We start from the raw sequence: 22,680 nt of genomic DNA on the forward strand, positions 1-22,680 counted from the left end.
CTTTATACTTTCGTTCTAGGTATATTAACTATTACCTTTTTCTCATTATTTTGTTTACATTTTTGAAGGTTTCCCAATGAGTGGATCATGATGACCGTATTGTAGGGACTTGCCATAGTATGGCTGCTTCCCGATCTACTCGTGTTACAAGATCAACAGTGGGGTTAAACGGCTTGGATGAATCTTTTTGTGGTAGAACTTTAAGGAATCGTAGCATTGCGCATCCTGAAGAAATCTCTTCTAATTCTCAAGTACGATCAAGATCACCAAAGAAGAGACCAGAGCCCGTGCCAATTCAGAAAGGAAATAATAATGGGAGAACCACTGATTTAAAACAGCAGAGTACCCGAGAATCATGGGTAAGCCCTAGGAAAAGAGGACTTTCTTCTTCAGAAAAGGATAACATAGAAAGGCAGGCTATAGAAAATTGTGAGAGAAGGCAAACAGAACCTGTTTCACCAGTTTTAAAAAGAATTAAGCGTTGTCTTAGATCTGAAGCACCAAACAGTTCAGAAGAAGATTCTCCTATAAAATCAGACAAGGAGTCAGTAGAACAGAGGAGTACAGTAGTGGACAATGATGCAGATTTTCAAGGGACTAAACGAGCTTGTCGATGTCTTATACTGGATGATTGTGAGAAAAGGGAAATTAAAAAGGTGAATGTCAGTGAGGAAGGGCCACTTAATTCTGCAGTAGTTGAAGAAATCACAGGCTATTTGGCTGTCAATGGTGTCGATGACAGTGATTCAGCTGTTATAAACTGTGATGACTGTCAGCCTGATGGGAACACTAAACAAAATAGCATTGGTTCCTATGTGTTACAGGAAAAATCAGTAGCTGAAAATGGGGATACGGATACCCAAACTTCAATGTTCCTTGATAGTAGGAAGGAGGACAGTTATATAGACCATAACGTGCCTTGCACAAATTCACAAGTGCAGGTCAAGTTGGAGGACCACAAAATAGTAACTGCCTGCTTGCCTGTGGAACATGTTAATCAGCTGACTACTGAGCCAGCTACAGGGCCCTTTTCTGAAACTCAGTCATCTTTAAGGGATTCTGAGGAGGAAGTAGATGTGGTGGGAGATAGCAGTGCCTCAAAAGAGCAGTGTAAAGAAAACACCAATAACAACCTGGACACAAGTCTTGAGAGTATGCCAGCCTCTGGAGAACCTGAACCATCTTCTGTTCTAGACTGTGTTTCAGCTCAAATGATGTCTTTATCAGAACCTCAAGAACATCGTTATACTCTGAGACCCTCACCACGAAGGGCAGCCCCTACCAGAGGTAGTCCCACTAAAAATAGTTCTCCTTACAGAGAAAATGGACAATTTGAGGAGAATAATCTTAGTCCTAATGAAACAAATGCAACTGTTAGTGATAATGTAAGTCAGTCTCCTACAAATCCTGGTGAAATTTCTCAAAATGAAAAAGGGATATGTTGTGACTCTCAAAATAATGGAAGTGAAGGAGTAAGTAAACCACCCTCAGAGGCAAGACTCAATATTGGACATTTGCCATCTGCCAAAGAGAGTGCCAGTCAGCACATTACGGAAGAGGAAGATGATGATCCTGATGTTTATTACTTTGAATCAGATCATGTGGCACTGAAACACAACAAAGAGTATGTGTAAATATGGTAACCATGAATTCTGCTTTGTTTATTATTCCCCAAGTTTTTCAGTATCTATTCATAAATGTCTATTCATAGTGTTTTTATTACAGCCAAAATTAATGTTTTCACTAAAATTTTAGGTTTAACATGATTTTCTCAACTCTTAGAAAAACTATAAAAAAAAGACTTAAACTCAACTTTACACATGTGTTCTATGACAACATGGTCTTTCCAGTTAGTGTTTTTGTTTTTTTAATATGTTTTATATCATTTGTAGTTAATTTATACAATGGAAACACATTGAGTTACCACAGTATGCTTTGATTTATAGTTCTAGATAGCATAGGACAATTAATAAGTACTTAGACATCATCCAGATATGTGAAGTCTGGCAGGCTTGACATCTACTTTTATCTTAGTTACTTACATTTAATTCCCAATTAAAATTTTTTATTAAAAAATGTGCTTTATGCATCATCTTTGACTTTTGTGACTTGGAGAAGTGGATATTACTATTAACACTATGACAGTATATTGTAATTAGCATGGGTTAGTCTACTGGATAGTTTCATAAAACATTTGACATAGCTTTTCCTGATACTAAATATAAAGGAAGACTGTATCTTAAAATATTACCAGCTCTCAACCTTTGCTAAGTCACTGTTGTAAATAAAGAATTCTGTATCCAAATTTTTCACAATATTACTTGCTTAGATTTCCTATAAAGTATTCGGGGCCATAACACAAAAGATTTGGAGCTTACTATGTCTAGATAATCCTGAAAGGAACTATAACACAGTGCTCATCATAAATATCATGATTAGCAACAATAAAAGACAGACTTATGTAATAAGTTAATTACCTTTATTGCTACAGGGTAGGGTTTTGAATTAATATCACAATCAGATTATATAGACTGTACATAAATACTTTGATTTGAGGAACATTTCTAATGGTTTTGTTGTGACAATTGCCAGACCCTGGTATGTGTCAGATCAAAGTATCAAATCCTGGTTGTGGGACATAATATTATTTTTGCCATGCATAGTAGATAGTTTAGATTTGTATGTGGTAATACAGTGGTTTTTCAGCATAGGCCTCTCTTCTGAAAAGTTTTCTTCTGCTCTCTTTTGAAATACTATCTTAATATTGTATTTGATAGTTCATGTCATCCGAGCATTTTACAATTTCGTGAAAATGTTACGAGTCTCGAGTATTTGGAATATTTGAAGTCCAGTTTTAGATAGCAAAACAACTCATAAATGAAGTTTTTTTTGTATTAGAAATAAGTTGAGTTCTACTGTTCATATATACTGTCAGTTTTTTTTTTTTTTTTTTTTGAGACAGCATCTCACTCCGTTGCCCAGGCTGGAGTACAGAGGTGCAATCATGGCTCACTGCAACCTTGACTTTCCTGGACTCAAGCAATCCTCCCATCTCAGCCTCCCAAGTAGCTGGGACTACAGGCACATGCCACCACTCCTAGCTAATATTTTTTTGTATTTTGTAGAGGCAGGTTTTCGCCATGGTGCCCAGGCTGGTCTTAATCTCCTGGGCTCGACTGATCCTCCCACCTCAGCCTCCCAAAGTATTGAGTATAGGCATGAGCCACTGCACCTGGCCTAGTATCAGTTTTTAGAAGTAGACCTGTTTATCTGCAGTGCAGGGAAGGAGAGCATATGTCTTAGGAAAATACCAAAAACTAAAGAAATGTGAATTTTTATAAAATGATATATGTTAGTTCTGTTCTTTGCTTTTTATTGTTTTAGTCTTGACTCGTTATTGATTGTGGAAATTTTTTTTCTAGTAATTCACTAAGTATTACTTTGTGTAAGAGATTGCCTGATAATAATTCTGAAGGGTGATGTTCACATAAAACAGTTATCTAAAGATACAGTCATAACATTGATATTCCACATTCATAACCCTTTGAGGATGAGAGCAATACAGCTTAATTGGTGCTTTTATACATTTTATATAGTGTGCTTTTATGTGTTTATTTTTCATGTGTTCCTTAAGATATAGAGAGTCCTTTGGAATTTGGATGCTAGTTGCTTTGTTAGAGCAGTGTTTCCGAATTAATGCCTCATTGGGTGACATTGGGGAAAAAATTACCGATTCCTGCTTTTTTGCCTTGCTCCAAATCTTTTGAAGGATAGCACTTTTTTTGTTTTGTTTTTCGTTTTGGAGACAGGGTCTCACTCTACCACCTGGGCTGGAGTGCAGTGGCATAGTCATGGCTCACTGCATCTTTGACCTCCCAGGCTTAGGTTATCCCCCCACCTCAGCCTCCCAAGTTGCTGCTGGGACTACAGGTGCACGCCATCACACCTGTCTAATTTTTTGTAATTTTAGTTGAGACAGGGGTTCGCCATGTTGTCCAGGCTGATCTTCAACTCCTGGGCTCAAGCGATCTGTCCGCCTTGGCCTCCCAAAGTGCTGGGATTATAGGCATGAACCACTGTACCTGGCCAGGATCGCACTTTTGAAACTTTTCTCTTTTTTTCAAAGGAAGCAAATCAGAAATGAGATGGAGTATCATGATTAGCATCTCAGAGCTAATTTAAGGAAAATTGGGAGAGGGTGTTTGATCATGTCAGATCTAATCTCTTTCAGTAAAGTCTCTCTTTCCTCCCCCATACCTTCATTGTCTAGAGCCAAGAGATGGTTGGATATAATGTTGGCTCTTTTTAATCCAAGTTGCCATTGCTAAAAATAGCATCATGACACCTGTCTAGTGCTTTCAAGTCTCAAGTAAATTTCTGGCAGTTTGAAAATGATGTTAAAAAGCACTTGGGTTTTAAAAAAAGGCACTTGAAGGAGATGGTTTATTATCCTGCTATACACACATATGTACATACCTTGTCAAATGTTACTTCTCTTCCTTATTCTCCCTATGCTAGAAATGTTCTCCAGGTAATTGCTTTTTGAAACCGAGGTTGAGCATTGCCCAGCCTAAATATGAATATCTCTACCAGTAGGGAACGAATACTTCTTGATAGCCAGTTTTAAAAGTAAGTTGTTAATAGAAAAATACTGAGCATGGCATAATTCTTTGTCTAGAGCCAGGAGGACATAACTCTGTGTTATTCTAGTTGAAACTTTTCCTCTAAGCTAACAATGATCAACAGCCTTCTATCCTAGTGTTCGGCTTATAGTTTATCTGTCTTGTGTGCGAAGATATCCCATATAAGGTCATCTGATCACTTGTAAATGTTTGCAAAAGTATTGTGTAGAGTCCTAGTCTTAGATGTGATTTATGGTAAATTAGGCAATAGACCAGGGAAACAAATCTGTGGATGTTCTGGGTACTAGCTTGATGCCTTTCTAGATGCCATCCCTCTTCTCTAGCGCATAAATCCACGGTGTGCTTTTATATATTTATTTTTCCAAATGGAGAACCCCACTGTGAGAAAGGGACCAGAGAATATCTTTTTCTCTGGCAAGATTCCGTCTGTGGATTATTTTATTAGACATGCCTTCTGAGAGATTAGGGGTGGAGGATCAAAAGAAGTATTCTTTATCTGAAAGCTCTTTGATCTTCAGGGTTGATAGAATCTGTTAAAGTGGTAGATAATACAGTACCTAATGACTTCTTTCTAGGCTTAAATAGCCTCACTGAATGAGATTATTTACTTAACTGTGATTGCCCTTTCTGTTTGGGAATTGACCTCTTGCTAATTTTTGAATCAGGAGCACTGAAACAAATCTCTAAATTTTGAAGGTCTGGCTCTACGAAGCACAAGTGTGGAAGATTTTAGGTCTTAGGTTTTAATGTTCAGAGCATTTTTTCCAATTCAAAACGTAATCACTGGAAAATAAACTTCTAAATGAAAATGTGCTTTGGTCAGCTGCCTCTGAATTATCATTGTGCAACATTACTTAAATAAATTTGTGTTTGAAAGACCCTGGGTATCTTCATTTAAGGATCTTTGGTATTATAACATTTCATGAACAGATAAGGGGGTGAAAAGTCAAATATAGGGATTCTAGATTCTTGAGATCTTACAAAGATTAACTCATTGGTAACAGATTGCTAACATTTATACCAGTTCTTAAGTTTCTAGATAATGAACCTGTAAGATAGTTATTGCTCATCTAAGAGTGTTGCTCAGGTACTCTGCAGGTGAGAATATTATTTTCAAGCCATGTTAAAGAGTTTCTAAGAATTGTAGTGTTAAACTTGGTTTTTGGAAAATGTTAATGATAGTAAATAATTATATGTCCTTCTATTGTACCATGCTTATTTCATAGTTGATTAAACAAACATTTGATATTTTCATCAATTTTGGAAGCTGCATAGAGAAAATCTTAATCAGTTGTTGGAGATTTACTTATTGAGAGTCTACTTTTACTGTTGGTCAAAGTAATTTCTTTCAAGGGGCCAGAAAAACTCCAGGATCTTGCTTAAAAATCACTAGAGGAGTCATCCTGCCCTGAATAAGATAATTTTACATTTGTATTGTGCTTCGTAATTTGCAAAGCAATTTCATTAGTTTCTCATTTGACTATCATGACAGTTTGAAAGTAGACAGGAGGCATCGTTATACAGTCCCCATTTCCTAACTCGTAATTAAGAGTTTTAGATTATTAATTTAAAGTAACATAATGAATTACTAAATAGGATCAAACTTCTATCTTTTAATTACTAGTTTGAACTATACTTGGTTACCTCATCCAGTGAGGACTTACTTCATGGACTTTTGGGTTTCTATGTTGAGAACTCTCATGGAGCAGATCTTGGGGACTCATTTGTCAGGAATTCTTTACCCTGAGGTTAAGTTCTGTAATTGTGGTCATGATTATCTGATTTTTATTTGCTACAGAATCAGCATTATAGGTAAGTAATTTGCTTTATTTATTGAATGAAATACTTTCATGTTCACTATTTTAAAGAACATCTTATTTGTGAAGAATAAACTGGTGAAATAAAACTATGGCTGTAGCTTGATTTCAAATAGAGGATTTGGATAATTTGAAAATAATACTCTGGAGTATTTTAGAATGCAGTAGGTATATTAAAGTCAAAGATTACTAAGGAAAACTCATGCTTGGTGTACCTTCTCAACTCACCAGAAAAGGCTGTAGGATAATAGCCGAATTTACCCCTCTGGTCTGGCACAAAGATTGATGGGAAGAGAGAGGTAGCTTTCTAAAACAGGGGTCCGCAACCAGTCTGTGGCCTGTTAGGAACTGGGCTGCACACCAGGAGGTGAGCAGCGGACAAGCAAACAAAGCTGCATCTATATTTACAGCTGCTCCTCCCTGAGGTGCACCTCCTGTCAGATCAGCAGTGAAATTAGATTCTCATAGGAGCACGAACTCTATTGTGAACCGTGTGCGTGAGGGATCTAGGTTGCACACTCCGTATGAGAATCTAATGCCTGATGATCTGTCACTGTCTCCTGTCACCCCCAGATGAGATCATCTAGTTGCAGGAAAACAAGCTTAGGGCTCCCACTGATTCTACATTATGGTGAGTTGTATAATTATTTCATTAGATATTACAATGGAATAATAAGAATAATAGAAATAAAGTACACAGTAAATGTAATGTGCTTGAATCATCCTGAAAGCACCCCTCCTGACCCCCCCCATCACCCAGTCTGTGGAAAAAATTGTCCTTCATGAAGCCATTTCCCAGTGCCAAAAAGGTTGGGGACTGCTGCTCTAAAATATGTAATTTTTGCTTGTAAGTAGAGTAAGCCATTGACTGATCAAAACATTAAGTGAATTTTTTGCTTTTTCCTTTGAATACCAACTTCTTTTGTTTCAACTACTGTAGATGGTATCTAAAAGTGATTCTCTGCTGTAATCCAAGTATATTTGTACCCAAGTATAATTTAGCCTTTTCTTTTCTTTTCTTTTTTTTGAGACAGGGTCTCACTCTGTCACCCAGGCTGGAGTGCAGTGGTGCCATCTCAGCTCACTGCAACCTCTGCCTCCCAGGTTCAAGTGATTCTCCTGCTTCAGCCTCCTGAGTAGCTGGAATTACAGACATGTGCCACCACACCCGGCTAGTTTTTGTATTTTTTTGTTTTTTTAGTAGAGACAGAGTTTCACCATGTTGGCCAGGCTGGTCTCGAACTCCTGACCTCAAGTGATCCGCCCCCTGCCCCCCCCCCCGCCCTTAGCCTCCCAAAGTGCTGGGATTACAGGTGTGAGCCACCATGCCTGGCTTAAACTTTTCTTTTTGATTTAGGTTCATCTTTTTGACAGAGGTTATGAAGTAATACTTTTCTGGCATCATTGCCAGAATAGGTCTGTTTTTTTCCTGTGGTAAATGATTTTGGGCTACTTGGTTTTTTGTGTTCTTATAATCTGTTTCTTTTCTATGTTCTTTTCTAAGTTCTGTGACTTTTTATTGTTTTCTTCATTTTTGTTGGCTTTCATGAGTCACCTTCCTTTAGCAACAGACTTTCCTTCTAATTGACTGCTTTTAGTTTTCTCTGAACTTGGATATCAGAATAACACTTGTCAGAATTATGTCTCATGATTCTTTAGTGATTGATACATTGGGGAGTTTATCTTTGAATGAATATGTGTTAGTGTGTGGGATGTTTGATTGTGTTTTCTTGTTTGTATGCTTTCCGGTTTGGGGGCTGTGTTTCATGTAAGTTACCAGATCTAAATTCCGAATAGAGAAACAATAATTGTTTCCTTATATATGATAAGAAAGACTCACTTAGCAATAAACCCCATCTAAAACAATTATTTATCTACAATTTTGACGCTAATTGAAGCTTAGCTTTTAGTTGCAGAAACTTAATTTTGGTAATTTTTTTATATAAGCATACAGAAAAAAACCCAACTTTTTTCCTTCTATACTCACTCTGTCTCAGTACTTCACTTCTGACACTAGATGTATAGGAAACCTCAACTGTTTTCTCTCTACTCACACTCAACACTTCTGTGACCAGATTTGTGGTGGTTTTTCCCACTGACCAATTCTCTGACTCAGTTGAATATCCTAGGATTCCATTCAATATTCTGACACTAACTGGAGTTAGTGCAGATTCCACAGGTTAAGGTCTCCATCCTACAAGACTGCCTCCCACTTCAGAAGCCAATCACAAATGGGAGGTCGTCAGGTTACTCACAGTTTCTGTCTGACTTGGCTACAAATTGGAGGGTCCCATCACCCCCTCCTCAGATTCAATAATTTGCTAGAGTGGCTCACAGACCTCAGGAAAACAATTTACTTATTATGGCTGATTAATTACAAAGGATATTTCAAAGGATCCAAATGAAGAGTCAGATGAAGAGGTATGTACGGCAAGATCTGGAAGGGTCCCAGGCACAGAAGCTTTTTTTCCTGTGGAGTTTGGGTCGGCAACCCTCATAGCTCGTAGATGTGTTTACCAATCTAGTAGCTCTCTAAACTTTGTCTTTTAGGGGTTTTTCAAAATGGAGCTTCATTTCTCAGGCATGCATGATTATTAACTCAATCTCCAGCTCCTCTAACCTCCCCAGAGCACACAAGGGTTGGGGCTTGTAAGTTGTAATGATGGCTTGCTCTTTGTAATGACCATCCTCCACCCAGGACTCCACCCAGAGTGACTTTATTAGAACAAAAGGGTCTCCTATCATCCAGGAAATTCTAAGGGATTCAGGAACTCTGTGTCAGGCACTCCTGTCACTCAGGAAATTGTAGAGATCTTAGGAGCTCTTTTTTGTGTCAGGAACTGGGATCAAAGACCAACTATTAGGAACAAAGATTTTTCTAGCATCCCTATTTACAAGAGTTTTAGGAGCTCTATGCGCAGAACTGGGAGTAGAGACCAATATATTTACTTTTTATTATTTCACAAGTAGGCTTAGGAATGTTGTGTTTTTACATATTAGTAAGAAGAGTATACCATATATGCTATTTTTTGTGTTGTTTCATGTCATTAGATATTATAATGTATAGTAATAAATGGGAAGATCTGTGTTGTGATCTCTCTTTTTTTTGGTGTCACTTTTCAGTGGAGTCTTTTTGTTTATTTAACTTTTATTTCTTTTACTGTGGAAAGCTGCTTTTGTTTGTCTCTTTATTCTCTGATTTTAACATAGGGAAAATCTGAATGTGGCCAGAGGAGACTAATAATTCGTGCAGGACCCTCTCAGGCAAGATTTTCTGTGGTGTGCTATGATTGAATTTTCACATGTCTACTAATCTTGGGAATTGGATTATAGACATTGTACATATGTTGCTGAGGGTCAGGATTTTGTTTTCTTTTCTTAAAAAATGTTGATATTTGTTCTGCCAGGCAGTTAATTTGGGGATAAACTTGGTCCTGTTAAGGCTTATGCTTACCTTTGTTAGGGGAAGTACAGAGTAGCCTGTTCTCTAGATCTGGGTTAGCCTTCTATAGTATGGCCTTAGTGATACCTTGTTTAAAGAGGTAATTTACTATGGTTGATAGAATCCTGAATGTTTCTAGCCTTATGAGGACACTGTTAGTTGTTCTTTATACAGCTCCTTGGTAGTTGTTCTTTGCTTGGTTTGTGGAGTCTTATCTTATGTGTGTGCAGCACTATATTCAGCCAGACTCAAGAGGACCTCTGTGCAGATAGCATTGTTTGTCTTTCTGTGTTGCTTCTTCCTTTTTGATACTCCGTCCCACAAATTCTAGCCGCTTCAGCTTCCCCAAACTGTTCTGTCTCTTTGCTCAGCAACACACCTCCCTGTTCTATAGTACTGACAGTACTTCCAAGTAGAGAGAGAGGGTGATAATAGGGCTTATTTCATTTGTTTGCCCTCTCTCAAAGATCACAGTTACATGTTGTCTGTTGTCTAATGTTTGGAAATAGTTATTATTTGTATATTTTCTCCAGTTTTGTAGTTGTGGATGGCAGGATGGCCATTCCATGTCAGTTACTCTGTTATGACTGTAAGTGGATGTCTGTGATGCAATTTTAGTATGCACTGGGTATGTTTTCTTCCTATAATACTCAACCCCAAGCCCCAAGCCTGCCATTTGATTATCTGGGGATTACTGTGGGTGAGCTTTTACTTATAGCTTAAAAAATAGTTTCAGCAACTTCTTTTTTTAAAGAAATTGAAGTCAGAAATTGGAACAGTAGGAATTTTAATTGAAGAAAGAGGTAACTTTTACCTACTTGTTTTAGTTATGATTAGGTATTGCTGAGGTTGGAACAGAAAAATTAGGTTACTGGTGAGATAAAGTTCATGAGGATGGGTAAAAGAGAGAAGGTGACATACAAAAAGATAGGAAACTTTTTTACTAGTTTTGAAATGGTAATTCTAAGAGTCTAAGGAATTATGTATTTGTTAGCTATTTTTCATAGATATTTCAAGGATTTTTGTTGTCCAGATTTGCTGTATATTTTAATAAAGCCATGGTGAATATGTTCTTTTTCAATCCAGTTTCTAGTAAGTGGTTTTCTTTTTAAATAAATTTAAATGTAAAGTATTTTGGAGAAATCTATTTTTCCTTGTACTTTAATTTTTACCATTTGTGTTGGAAAAATTTGATTCAGGTTTTTTTTTTTTTTTTTTTTTTGCTATTTTTCACTTGTTTTACATTATCATTCCTTTTAGTTTATTTTGTTTTGTTTTGTTTCTTTTGAGACAGGTTCTCACTCTGTCACCCAGGTTGTAGTGCAGTGGCACAGTCTAGGCTCACTGCAGCCTCAGCCCCTCTGGCTCAAGCAGTCCTCCCACCTCAGCTGCCCGAGTAGCTGGGACTACAGGTGTGTGCCACCACACCTGGCTAATTTTTTTTTTTTTTTTTTTTTGTTGAGACAAGGTGTCACTATGTTGCCCAGGCTAGTTTTGAACTCCTGGCCTCCTTCCTTGGCCTGACAAAGTGTTGGGATTACAGGCGTAAGCCAGCACACCCGACCCTTCAGTTATTAATGCATTCATATATTTTAACTAAAGATTCTCAAAACATAATTAAGATTATGCTTAAACTTTTAGTTGCAGGGAAGGATCGTGTTACTGTCTTAACATGTAAGATGTGAGATTGAAAAAGTGTAAGATGTGAGATAAGATTACAATAAAAACTAGAAGTATATTCTTTTTTCTTTTATTTTATCATTATTATATTTATAGTTTTTCGAGACAGGGTCTTGCTCTGTTCCCTAGGCTGGAGTACAGTGGTGTGATCATGCCTTACTGCAGCCTTGATTTCCTGTGCCCAGGAAATCCTCCTGTCTTGGCCTCCCAAGCAGCTGGGACTACAGGTGCGCACCACCACATGTGGCTAATTTTTATATTTTCTTGTAGAGATGGGGTTTTGCCATGTTGCCCAGGCGGGTCTCAAACTCCTGGGCGCAAGCCATCCATCCACCTTGGCCTCCCAAAGTGCTGGGATTACAGGTGTGAGGCACCATGCCTGGACTTTTTTTCTTTTAACTTAAATTTAAATTTTTATTTCTTAAATTGTTTCCCAAACTCTTTCTTCACTGGATGTTTTTTTTTTAAAGGGAGGGTCTCACTGTGTCACCCAGGCTCAAGTGCAGTGACACAATCATGGCTCACTGCAGCCTTGAACTCCTGGGCTCAAGTGATCCTCCTGCCTCAGCCTTCTAATTTTATTTAATTTTTTTTGTAGAGACAGGCTCCTTCTGTGTTGCCCAGGCTGGTCACGAACTTTGGGTGTCAAGTGATCCTCCCAAAGTCTTGGGATTACAGTTATGAGCCACTGTGCCTGGCCAGTAGTGTTTTTTTGAGACACTAATTATAACTAGATAATGTTTTTATTTTCAAGATGCTTATATTATTTAGATCTAGAATCTCACTATATTGTTAAACTTTATTTTTAAATTACTTACCAAATCAAGGTGATTAGGCTAGATTTGAGGAACTCTACAACTGCCTTCCAATTATTTTTCACTGGCAGTATGATGCTAAGCTTTTGTTTCTACAAAAAACCTTTATTTTGATTTCTGTAGTTATAATTAGTGTATTATATACATGGTTTTGGACTCACTTCTTTCTGTGTTCTTGCCCTTACTTTTGGCACTGCTTAGGCTTCAGTTACTGGCTTTGTTCGTCCTTTGCATCCTCTCTCTGGGTGTTCCCACTCACTGCAGTGGCTTAAATTACTATCTGTATACTGATGAATTTTGAAATGCCTATCACCAGCTTAGATTATTCTTGAGTCTCAGACCATTTAGTAGATAGCTGCATTTCCATGTCCCATAGTATACCCAATGGAACATGTCTGAAACTGAACTTACTGCTTCTTTCATACTCATACTGAATATTCACATTTTTTTCCTTAATTTGGTGGAGTCTTTTACTTGCCCAATCCAGAAAAAGCAAAATATTCAACTACTTGTTTACTACACCTTCCTCTCTTACTGTTCTTACTGATTCAACTCAGTTGCCTGCCTGCCTGCCTGCCTGCCTGCCTGCCTGCCTGCCTGCCTGCCTTCTCCTTTCTTTCTTTCTTTCTTTCTTTCTTTCTTTCTTTCTTTCTTTCTTTCTTTCTTTCTTTCTTTCTTTCTTTCTTTCTAATGTAGGCCACTGTCATCTCTTTTCTGGATTACTTAACGTACTTCCTTATTTGCTTTCTGTGGTGCTAGTTTACTTTGCCAATGAACTCTTATACTGTAGCTGGAGTAAATGTCTTAGAATAAAATCGACTCTTTAAAATGAATCATCGCATGATTTTTAAACATGTCTTTTACTCTCTGCCTCTCACTCTACATTCTATTCCAGTTGAATCTTGATTTCCTTAGTTCCTTAATTATGTTCTCTCACTCTAGGCCCTCCTCGTATGCCTAACTGCTTGCTCTATCTTTTCCCTGTTTTCTTGGTTATTGTGCTACTTCTACAAAGCCTTTCTCAATTTAGACATCATATTCTCTGAGAAATCTTTCTTATCTTCAGGACTGATTATTAGTTGCTCCTTGTGTGCTGTGTTGTAGTTATAATTGCCTGTAAATGTGTACAAGAGACCATAAGCTCTTTGAGGGAATCATGTCTGTCTGGTTGGTTGATGTATCGGTGGTGAAATTTCAAGCATTATCCTGCTTTGAAAATGTCAGAGAAAAATTTAGCATGCTTTTCATAGTAGAAAAATTTAAATACCATTATTTGACTTTCAAGATTCTGAATTTTATATAGCGTTAGTGATTTTTTTAACATTTAAATTTTCAAAAGAAAAGATAAATATGCAATATCATCATTCATATGGTTCATTTAACTCAGCTATGCGGAGACACATAAGAGGAGTCTCATGTTTACAGATGAGTTGTCTGAGTTTGTTACCCTAGTGGTAAAATCATGTTTTTACATGGTCATATAAGAAATGTAAGTTCAGTTTTTAATAATACCAGACTCCCAGGCCGGGTGCGGTGGCTCACGCTTGTAATCCCAGCACTTTGGGAGGCCGAGGCAGGCGGATCACGAGGTCAGGAGATCGAGACCATCCTGGCTAACACAGTGAAACCCCATCTCTGCTAAAAATACAAAAAGTTAGCCAGGCGTGGTGGCGGGCGCCTGTAGTCCCAGTTACTTGGGAGGCTGAGGCAGGAGAATGGCACAAACCCGGGAGGCAGAGCTTGCAGTGAGCCGAGATCGTGCCACTGCACTCCAGCCTGGGCGTCAGAGCGAGACTCCGTCTCAAAAAAAAAAAAAATACCAGACTCCCAAAGAGAAGTCATTGTATTATAAAATAAATTTATGTTTGGTATTATCAGAATGTTTTATATGACTGTAAATATAATTTTACAATCTAGAGTTTTGCCAGTAGGCATTAGAAGCCTACAGAGTGGTTAAGAATTTGACTGTGATTGTCTTTGCTGAATTGAAGGACTTGAAAGAAAATGTGTGTCCTTGCCTTTTTGTGTGTGTCTGTTCTATTAAAGATTTTCAGTAGAGGATAGTACTCAACTTTCTCTGTAAAAACTCATAATTTTGAGTAGATGCAAGAATTAATTTAAAATGACATGTGCTGTGTCTTTGGAGTTACTATGAAATGATAGCCTACATATAGTTTAACATACATGTAGTTTGGGCTATATTTGAGGTGTGTTGTTTGTTACAGTATTAGTTTTTAACTAGAAGTTACTAACTTGTCTCTGTTATATGAAACGTTTATGTATTTGTAATACTAGAATAAGAGGTAAACATTTTAGATTTTACAGTGGATTGTTTCATAGAATGGGTAATCTAAAATTCTGGAGTAGGGAAATATCAAGGGAATCTTGATCTGACTGGTTGTCAGGGGTTTTTTTCTAGATGACTGTGAAATTTTTATTCTGTTAGCTGTAACGTAGTTGCGTTTAGCTTTCTATTTTAAGAGAGGAAACTCAAGAATTCTGTGGCATATATTTAGAAAGCAGAACCTAGGGATAAATTGAAAAGGTCATCTTTTAAAGTCTGTTCCCATAGGAATCTTTGAGTCTTCAGGGGAAAAAGACCGTTTTTTGAAGGCTATAATAATGTGATTAAAAAACACTGACAGATTGCTTTAAAATTTCCTGTACAAGTTACTTAAATTCACTGACTAGTAAATAACTTCTTTAAGCTATTTAAAACTAACAAGGACAATAAAGTTAAGGTAATCAGAACTTGTTTGGAGCTTGTTGCAGGAATCAGAAATTCACTCAGAGTATCTCAAACAACCAAGGGGTTTATTTTAAATAAATGATAGCAAACAATCTTACGAATACTCATGATCAGAAAACAAATTCGAGGCAGGCCTCATGAAATTATAACCTGTCAGTATTCAAGATTATATATACTCTCTCACCACTGCTTGTCTTTGTACAGTACAGGCTATTTTTTCTTATTAATGTTTTTTGCACACTTTCTTCCCTTCCCCTGAAATTTCATTTTGCAGATGGCATTGGCTTCCTACTGTGCTTGTCGTGATCCCAACTTTGTATGACATTTTATTCCCAGAGCCTCGTCACAGTCTCTAAAGAGAACCTGGTTCTTGACTATCCAATAGATTGGCTTCCTTGGTCAGTCCATCCCTGGCCGAATTATCAATTGTCAGGGGTGGGATTATTGGACCAAAAAAAAAAAAAAAAAAAAAAGGCTGCATTGGTCTACTCTTCTAGAGCAAGGGTATATCTTCCAGCAAAAAGGTATGTGGGCAGGTTGGTAGGCTGCCAAAACATGCCCATTATAGACCATTTAGTTTTTTTGGGTAAAATTGTATTCTTGGTCAATTAATTGTTTATAAAATGAGATATGAAAACACTAATACATTGCTGGTGGCAGGGTAAAATGGTGCACCCACTGTGGATAACAGTTTGGTGGTTCCTCAATAAGTTAAACATAGAATTACCATATGATTGAGCAATTCCACATTTATTTATTTATTTTCTGAGATGGAGTTTTGCTCTGTCACCCAGGCTGGAGTGCAGTGGTGCAGTCTTGTTTCACTGCAACCTCCACCTTCTGGGTTCAAGTGATTCTCCTGCCTCAGCTTCCCAAGTAGCTGGGACTACAGGTGCTTGTCACCACGCCTGGCTATTTTTTTTTTTTTTTTTTTTTTTTTTTTTCCAGTAGAGACAGGGTTTCACATGTTGCCTTGGCTGGTCTCCAATGCCTGACCTCAAATGATTCACCCACCTGGGCCTCCCAAAGTGCTGGGATTACAGGCATGAGCCACCACACCCGGCTCAGCAATTCCACTTTTAGATGTATACTCCAAATAATGAAAGATAGGTGTTTAAACACGAACTTGTACACAGATGTTCACAGCAGCACAATTCACAATAGCCAAAAGGTAGAAACAGTTCAAGTGTCCATCAGCTGATGAATGGATACACAAAACAAGGTATATCAATACAATGGAATGGTATTCAACTGTAAAAAGGAATGAAGCTACCATATGAATGAATCTTGAAACCATTGTACTAATGAAAGAAACCAGACACAATAGTGTCATATATGTTTCTATTTATATGAAATAATCAGAAGAGGCAAATTGATAGAGACTGACAGCAGATGAATGGTTACCCAGGGTATCGGGGAAGGGTAGGATGAGGACTGCCTGCATAATGTGTATAGGATTTCCTTTTGGGGTGATGAAAATGTTTTGGAACTGGATAATGGTGATGGTTGCACAACATTGTGAATGTACTAAGTGCCACTGGATTATATACTTTAAAATGGTTAAAAAGGTAAATTTTATGTGATTCTTACCACAGTAAGACAGACGAAACTAAAGCGTGGGGGGATTATGTGCATACCAGGGTATGCACAAGATCATCCACTGGGAGATAGGAAGAAAATACTATTCAGAGGTTTTTTGCTCATTTTAAGAATGTCTGGGTTTTTTGAAATACATTATGACATATATTTGTAATGCATTTAAGTATAATAGAACATATAGTTTATAAGTAAGTATACATATATTGGGAACATGCCTGACAATTTTTATTTTATTTATTTATTTATTTTAGAGATAGAGTCTCACTCTGTCTCCCAGGCTGGAGTGCAGTGGCGCAATCTCGGCTCACTGCAACCTCCGCCTCCTGGGTTCCAGCAATTCTCCTGCCTCAGTCTCCCTCCTGGGCTGGGACTACAGGTGGGTGCCACCACGCCCGGCTAATTTTTGTATTTTTTTAGTAGAGATGGGGTTTCACCGTATTGGCCAGACTGGTCTTGAACTCCTGACCTCGTGATCCGCCCGCCTCGACCTCCTAAAGTACTGGGATTACAGGTGTGAGCCTCCGCGCCCGGCTGACAATTTTAATTTTTTACCAGTAGAGATGCATAGAGCAAAAAGTGTGAAAATTGTTGTTTTTAATAAGGAAAAGCCACCTATTGCTCAATAATTTTTTACTTCAGCATTTAGGGGAAGTTTTTAAACACAGTGCCAGATTCTCTTGGAGTACATAGGTTACAGAATCCTAGTAACACATTTAGAGAAACTACGGGGCTCAGTGGACATTTACTTAACAGTCTTGAAAATAACTTGGTTGCTTTTAAGCAAATGGTGTCATCTATGAAAACTGCACTGACATTTTAAATGTGGCAGGTGTTCCTAAGAAGAGCACCAGAGTGTTCTTGGGCATTAGAAACTTGTTAATGTTCTTTATACTCAGAAACTGTGAAGCCAATAACACTAATGATAATAAATATGAACATTTGGCATTTAAAGAAAAATCAACGATTGAGGGGGGAAAGAGTCATGATTTCCTCAAGGGCAGGGGTAAGAAGCGTGTCTGACTCATTAATGAGAGTTCTTTAAGAGACAAATGATTAGATAAAAATAACTCAGAGTGTATAATGTGTATAAACATTGTACACAGTGTGTTCCATGTCATTGTGGTTATTTCCTTTTTAAATTGTGATTAAAAAGAAAAACTAGTTAATTTTGTGTGTGTGGGGGGGAGGCCCTTTGACACACAGGAATTATGTAGTGGTTACATTAGGTAGCATATGCCTGTAAGGTAGCACTACTGAATTACCAAGCTTTATCTAAAAAATAAAACCAAATAGAATGTTTTCCTCTTTATAAGAATCAGTGCCTCACTTTACTGGACTCAATCCTTGTTCAAAATATATTTGGAACTCAACTTTTGGAACAGTTTGCAGAATATCCTCAGTGATGGCAATTCTTTTTAAAGGATATTTAATTTTTACTAGAATTTTTAATTATGCAGAAATATGTAACATGGAGAAATATATTTTTTGTCAAAAATGAAATTATAAGTAGTGAAACTTATGTCCTTTCATGCCTCACTAACTTGAACTAAATGTGACTCATAAATTTGGCTCTAAAGAATTCTAGCAGGACAACCCCATAGGCATTTTGCATATGCACCATATAGCATGTAACACTTAGTGGACTGTTAATTTAACCATCTTTTTTCCTAGATTGTGAGATTTTTGAAGCTAGATCCCAAGTTTGTTTCTATGATGTACTTTCTCCATGTTGATTTTAACCGTTGTCATACTTGTTTAAAGATTCAGAATATTTTGTGGATGTTTTTTCCCCTCTCTGTGTCTTTTTCTAAACATATTGGTAAAAAGCATTCCAGGAATTCATACTGTTATTGATAACCTTCTTTGATTATATTTTGTAATTCTGCATCTGTTGAAATTTGAATGACCCTCGGCTATCCAAAATTCATTTACTGTGATGTCACCATTTTTGTTGTTAGGTAGGAAGAAAGCTTCCATGAATTGTTTGGTCTATTGATCATCAATTGTAAAAGCATAGAGAAGAGAGTGAACAGTTATACCAGTGTGGAGGCAGTGATTGCTCTGGATTCCTCCACTCTTGCTGCCACCACTGTGTCATCTGCACTCCTGCTACCCCATTCAGTTAATGCTTCTCTGAAGAATGAATTTTTTTTTTTAAAGCCTACCACGCCTGACCCTGCTTTGCTGCTGAGATCAGATGAGATTGGGCACATTTGGGCTGGTATGGCCATAAACATGAATGTTCTATTTATATTTTCTTCATTAATATTAGAAATAGATTTTAACATCTGGTTTCATGACCATGGTTAGAACCTGAAGTCGTGTTTTGATTTGAAAGTAGATAAATACCGTGTGGGATTTGGAACCTTTAGAACAAGAAATTTATCTAGTAACGTATTCCCCTGGATGTTGATTTACAGTATATTAAACTTACTAAAATTTATTTTTTCTCAAAGCTTAAAAAAGTGTATATGGTGTTAGGATTATTGGAACTTTATTTCTTTTCATGTTTTACATTTTTGCACTGAGTTTGTCTTGTAATATAATTAGAAAATATTTAAATAATGAAAAACAAAATTTAGTCTCATAAAGATATTATAGGGGATTTAAAAAAATAATTTTTAACCAGAAACCAACTTTAGTTTTCTTGTGCTGATGAGGAAGCAGAACTAAGCTACAGAATCAAGAGACATTAATGGAGGTCTTAGCCCTTAGCTGGGTAAGCATGGAGAAGTCACTTTGAACTTCATTTTTTCAATTGTGAGATGAAGAGGTTGTGTTTATCCTTGAGGTGGTAACTTCTAGCCTTGTTACTCTATGATTACGTGGCATCTGTAGTTGCTGTTCCATTAATTTTGCATAACTAGAGTCGGCTTAGGGAGGCATTGGGTTTTACAGCATTGGATATGTCTTGATAAGCTACTGTCAAAAACATTCCATGGCTAAAGTAATTTAAGGGTTGTGTTTAAGTCTTGATAGCAATCTGCATATGTTTAAAAAGCATATTTAAAAAATATTTTATATTAGTGTCATGTCATTAATCTGTATGTATTACTGGAAGACCTTAGTTGAGAGATGCATTTAAAATAATTTTCTATTTATTGTTTATAGCTATGTTTTGTAGGGCTTGCTGTATTTTTAAAAACATGTCATGCAGTCTACATCACAGGTAGCACTGCAGAGCTTTAACTGTTTTGTATTTGTTATTGAGTTATTGTGGCATTCAGTCTAAGGGCCCTTTGAAATTTTTGATATATTAAAAATGTATTATAGACTATGCTTAAAGAGATCCTACATTTTTAAGTTTTAATATATATTCAACATAGGGGGAAAGTCAATATGTAGGATATAACTTGTTTAGTTTATCAGGTAGGAATAGCACTCTTAGTATGTGTGTGGCAAGGAATGGAGAAGGTCAGGAGAAAAGAGAAAGGTCCTTGGCTGGATGTCTTTATTTTATTCTAATAAATGGATAATTTAATTTATTTCCTCCTTTAAAAAAGTCTCTTTACTTACTCTCCCTTCCTTACAATTGCATAACAACATTGGAGATGAGACATTTTGATTCCTCAGTCTCTACCTACCATATAAACATATACCAAGAAACTCTTTAATTATAGATACCTGAGAAGCAGAGTTTAAAAATAGATGCTTTTTTTTTTAAAGGCGTGGAATAGCAGTGAAGAATAATGAGTTTTATTTATCTTGGTTCTAATAAATAATGTAGTAAATATCTTGCTTTTTAAGACCTAGTCTTCACAGGTTCATTGTGTGGTTAGGATTTGAAAGTGTAACTCAACTAAATGCAAATGAAAACAAATTTCTCTTTCAGAGAAGTCTCAATTATGATTACATTTTTTCTGCAAATGGAAGAGTAATCCCTGTATTCTATGTTGTTAGTGTTTCTGTGGTTCATACTAAAGACTAATAATCCATGAAGAAGTTACCAACATCTATATGATGTCTTAAATGATTTACTGAAGGCAAAATGTGTCAACTACAACCTAAAGAATTGGTAGAAGACTATCAGACACTTTATTTAAAAAATAATAAATTTTATTGTGTAGATTTGAAGTTAGTAATATAGGATACATATAGGTCGTAAGTGGTTACTATAGTGAAGCACATTAACGTATCATCTGTTATAGTTACCTTTTTGGTGACAAGAGCAACTGAAATCTGCTTACTTAATAAAAATCTCTAATAGAATTTATTAACTTTAGTCTTCATGCTGTATATTAGCTCTCTAAACTTGATCATCCTAGGTATCTACAATTTTGTATCCTTTGACCTATGTCTCCTCATAATCTCTTTACCCATCCCCCTGCTGGTGGTATCCACTGTTTCATTATCTCTGTGTTAGAGCTCTTTTTCTTTTCTAATATTCCACATATAAATGAGATCACGCAATGTTTGTCTTTCTGTGTCTGGCTTATTTCATGTAGCATAATGCCCTCTAGGTCTGTTGGTGTTGTGGCAAATGGCAGTATCTCCTTTTAAAAAATTGAATAGTATTTCATTGTGTATATATGTACCACATTTCTTTGTCCATTGTCTGTCAGTGGACATTTAGGTTGTTTCCATATCTTAGCTATTGTGAATAATGCTTCAGTGAACATGGGAGTGCAGATATCTTTATGCCTCTGGGCATCTCCTTTGGGTAAATGCCCAGAGGAGGGATTGCTATGTCATATGGTAGTTCTTTTAAAAATTTCTTTAGGAGCTTCCATACTGTTTAGTATAATGTTTGTATCAATCTACATTTCCACCAACAGTGTGCTAGGGTTTCCTTTTCTCCATACCCTCAACCAGCATTTATTATCATCTGTCTTTTTGCTAACAGCCATCCTTATGGGTGTGAGGTTATATCATATAGTGGACTTAATTTGCATTTCCCTGATGATTAGTGATGTTGAGTACCTTTTCATATACCCACTGACCATTTTTATGTCTTTGGAGAAATGTCTGTTCAACTTCTTTGCTCATTTTTAAATTGGATTATTTGTCTTTAAATTTTAGATACTAATCCCTTATCAGATATTTGATTTGCAAACATTTTTCCTTCTTTGTACGTTGCCTTTTTATTTTGTTGATTGTTTCCTTTGCTGCGCTGAAGCTTTTTAGTTTGAGGTAGTCTCATTTATTTTTACCTTTGTAGCTAAGCTTTTTGTGTATTACCCAAAAAATCATTGCCAACACCAATGTTGAGGAACTTTCCTCCTATATTCTCTTCTAGTTTATGGTTTCGGGTCTTATATTTAGGTCTTTCACCCATTTTCATTTGATTTTTGTATATGGTATGGGATAAAGGTCTAATTTTGTTCTTATGCTTGTGGATATCCAGTTTCCCCAGCATCGTTTATTGAACTGACTGTCCTTTATTGTGTGTTTTCGCCACCTTTGTCAAAGACCAATTGACTGCAAACACGTGGGTTTATTTCTACACTATTTTATTTCATTTTCTGTTTTTTATGTCAGTTCATCCTATTTTGATTGTAATAGCTTTGTGTAGTATATTTTGAAATCATTGAGTGTGATGCTTCCGGCTTTGGGTTTTGTTTTTGTTTTTTGCTCAAGATTGCTTTGGCTATTTGGAGTCTTTTGTGGTTCCATACAAATTTTAGGATTGTTTTTTCTATATCTATGAAAAATGACATTGGAATTTTGATAGGGATTGCATTAAATCTGTAGGTTGCTTTGAGTAGTATGGACATTTTAATAATATTAATTCTTCCCATGTATTTCTATCTGCCTCAGTTGCTTTCATCAGTATTTTATAGTTTTCAGTGTAGAGTTCTTTTACCTTCTTGGTTAAAGTTATTCCTAAGAGTTTTTGTGTTTTTTTTGTGTGTGGGTTGTATTTATTTATTTTTGTTTTTTGGTAGCTATTTTTAAATGGGATTGTTTTCCTGATTTCTTTTTTGGATAATTCATT

The 22,680-nt window shown here is 36.6% G+C and overlaps 1 protein-coding gene across 10 annotated transcripts in view; it reads left to right on the forward strand.

The window, feature by feature from the left end:
• Positions 1-22,680, forward strand: part of ZZZ3 (zinc finger ZZ-type containing 3) — a 119,627-nt gene that overhangs the window by 47,040 nt on the left and 49,907 nt on the right. For 7 of the 10 annotated variants that reach the window (XM_030825168.1, XM_030825163.1, XM_030825166.1 and 4 more), the window contains one exon: positions 69-1,624. The exons of the other annotated variants lie outside the window; for them this stretch is intronic. In XM_030825168.1, the coding sequence (XP_030681028.1) occupies positions 120-1,624 (1,505 nt within the window). In that variant the 5' untranslated portion in view covers positions 69-119. The remainder of the gene's footprint in view (positions 1-68; positions 1,625-22,680) is intronic. 10 annotated transcript variants of the gene reach the window in all.

This window comes from Nomascus leucogenys, chromosome 12 (assembly GCF_006542625.1).
Source record: "Nomascus leucogenys isolate Asia chromosome 12, Asia_NLE_v1, whole genome shotgun sequence".
Taxonomy (NCBI): Eukaryota; Metazoa; Chordata; class Mammalia; order Primates; family Hylobatidae; genus Nomascus; species Nomascus leucogenys.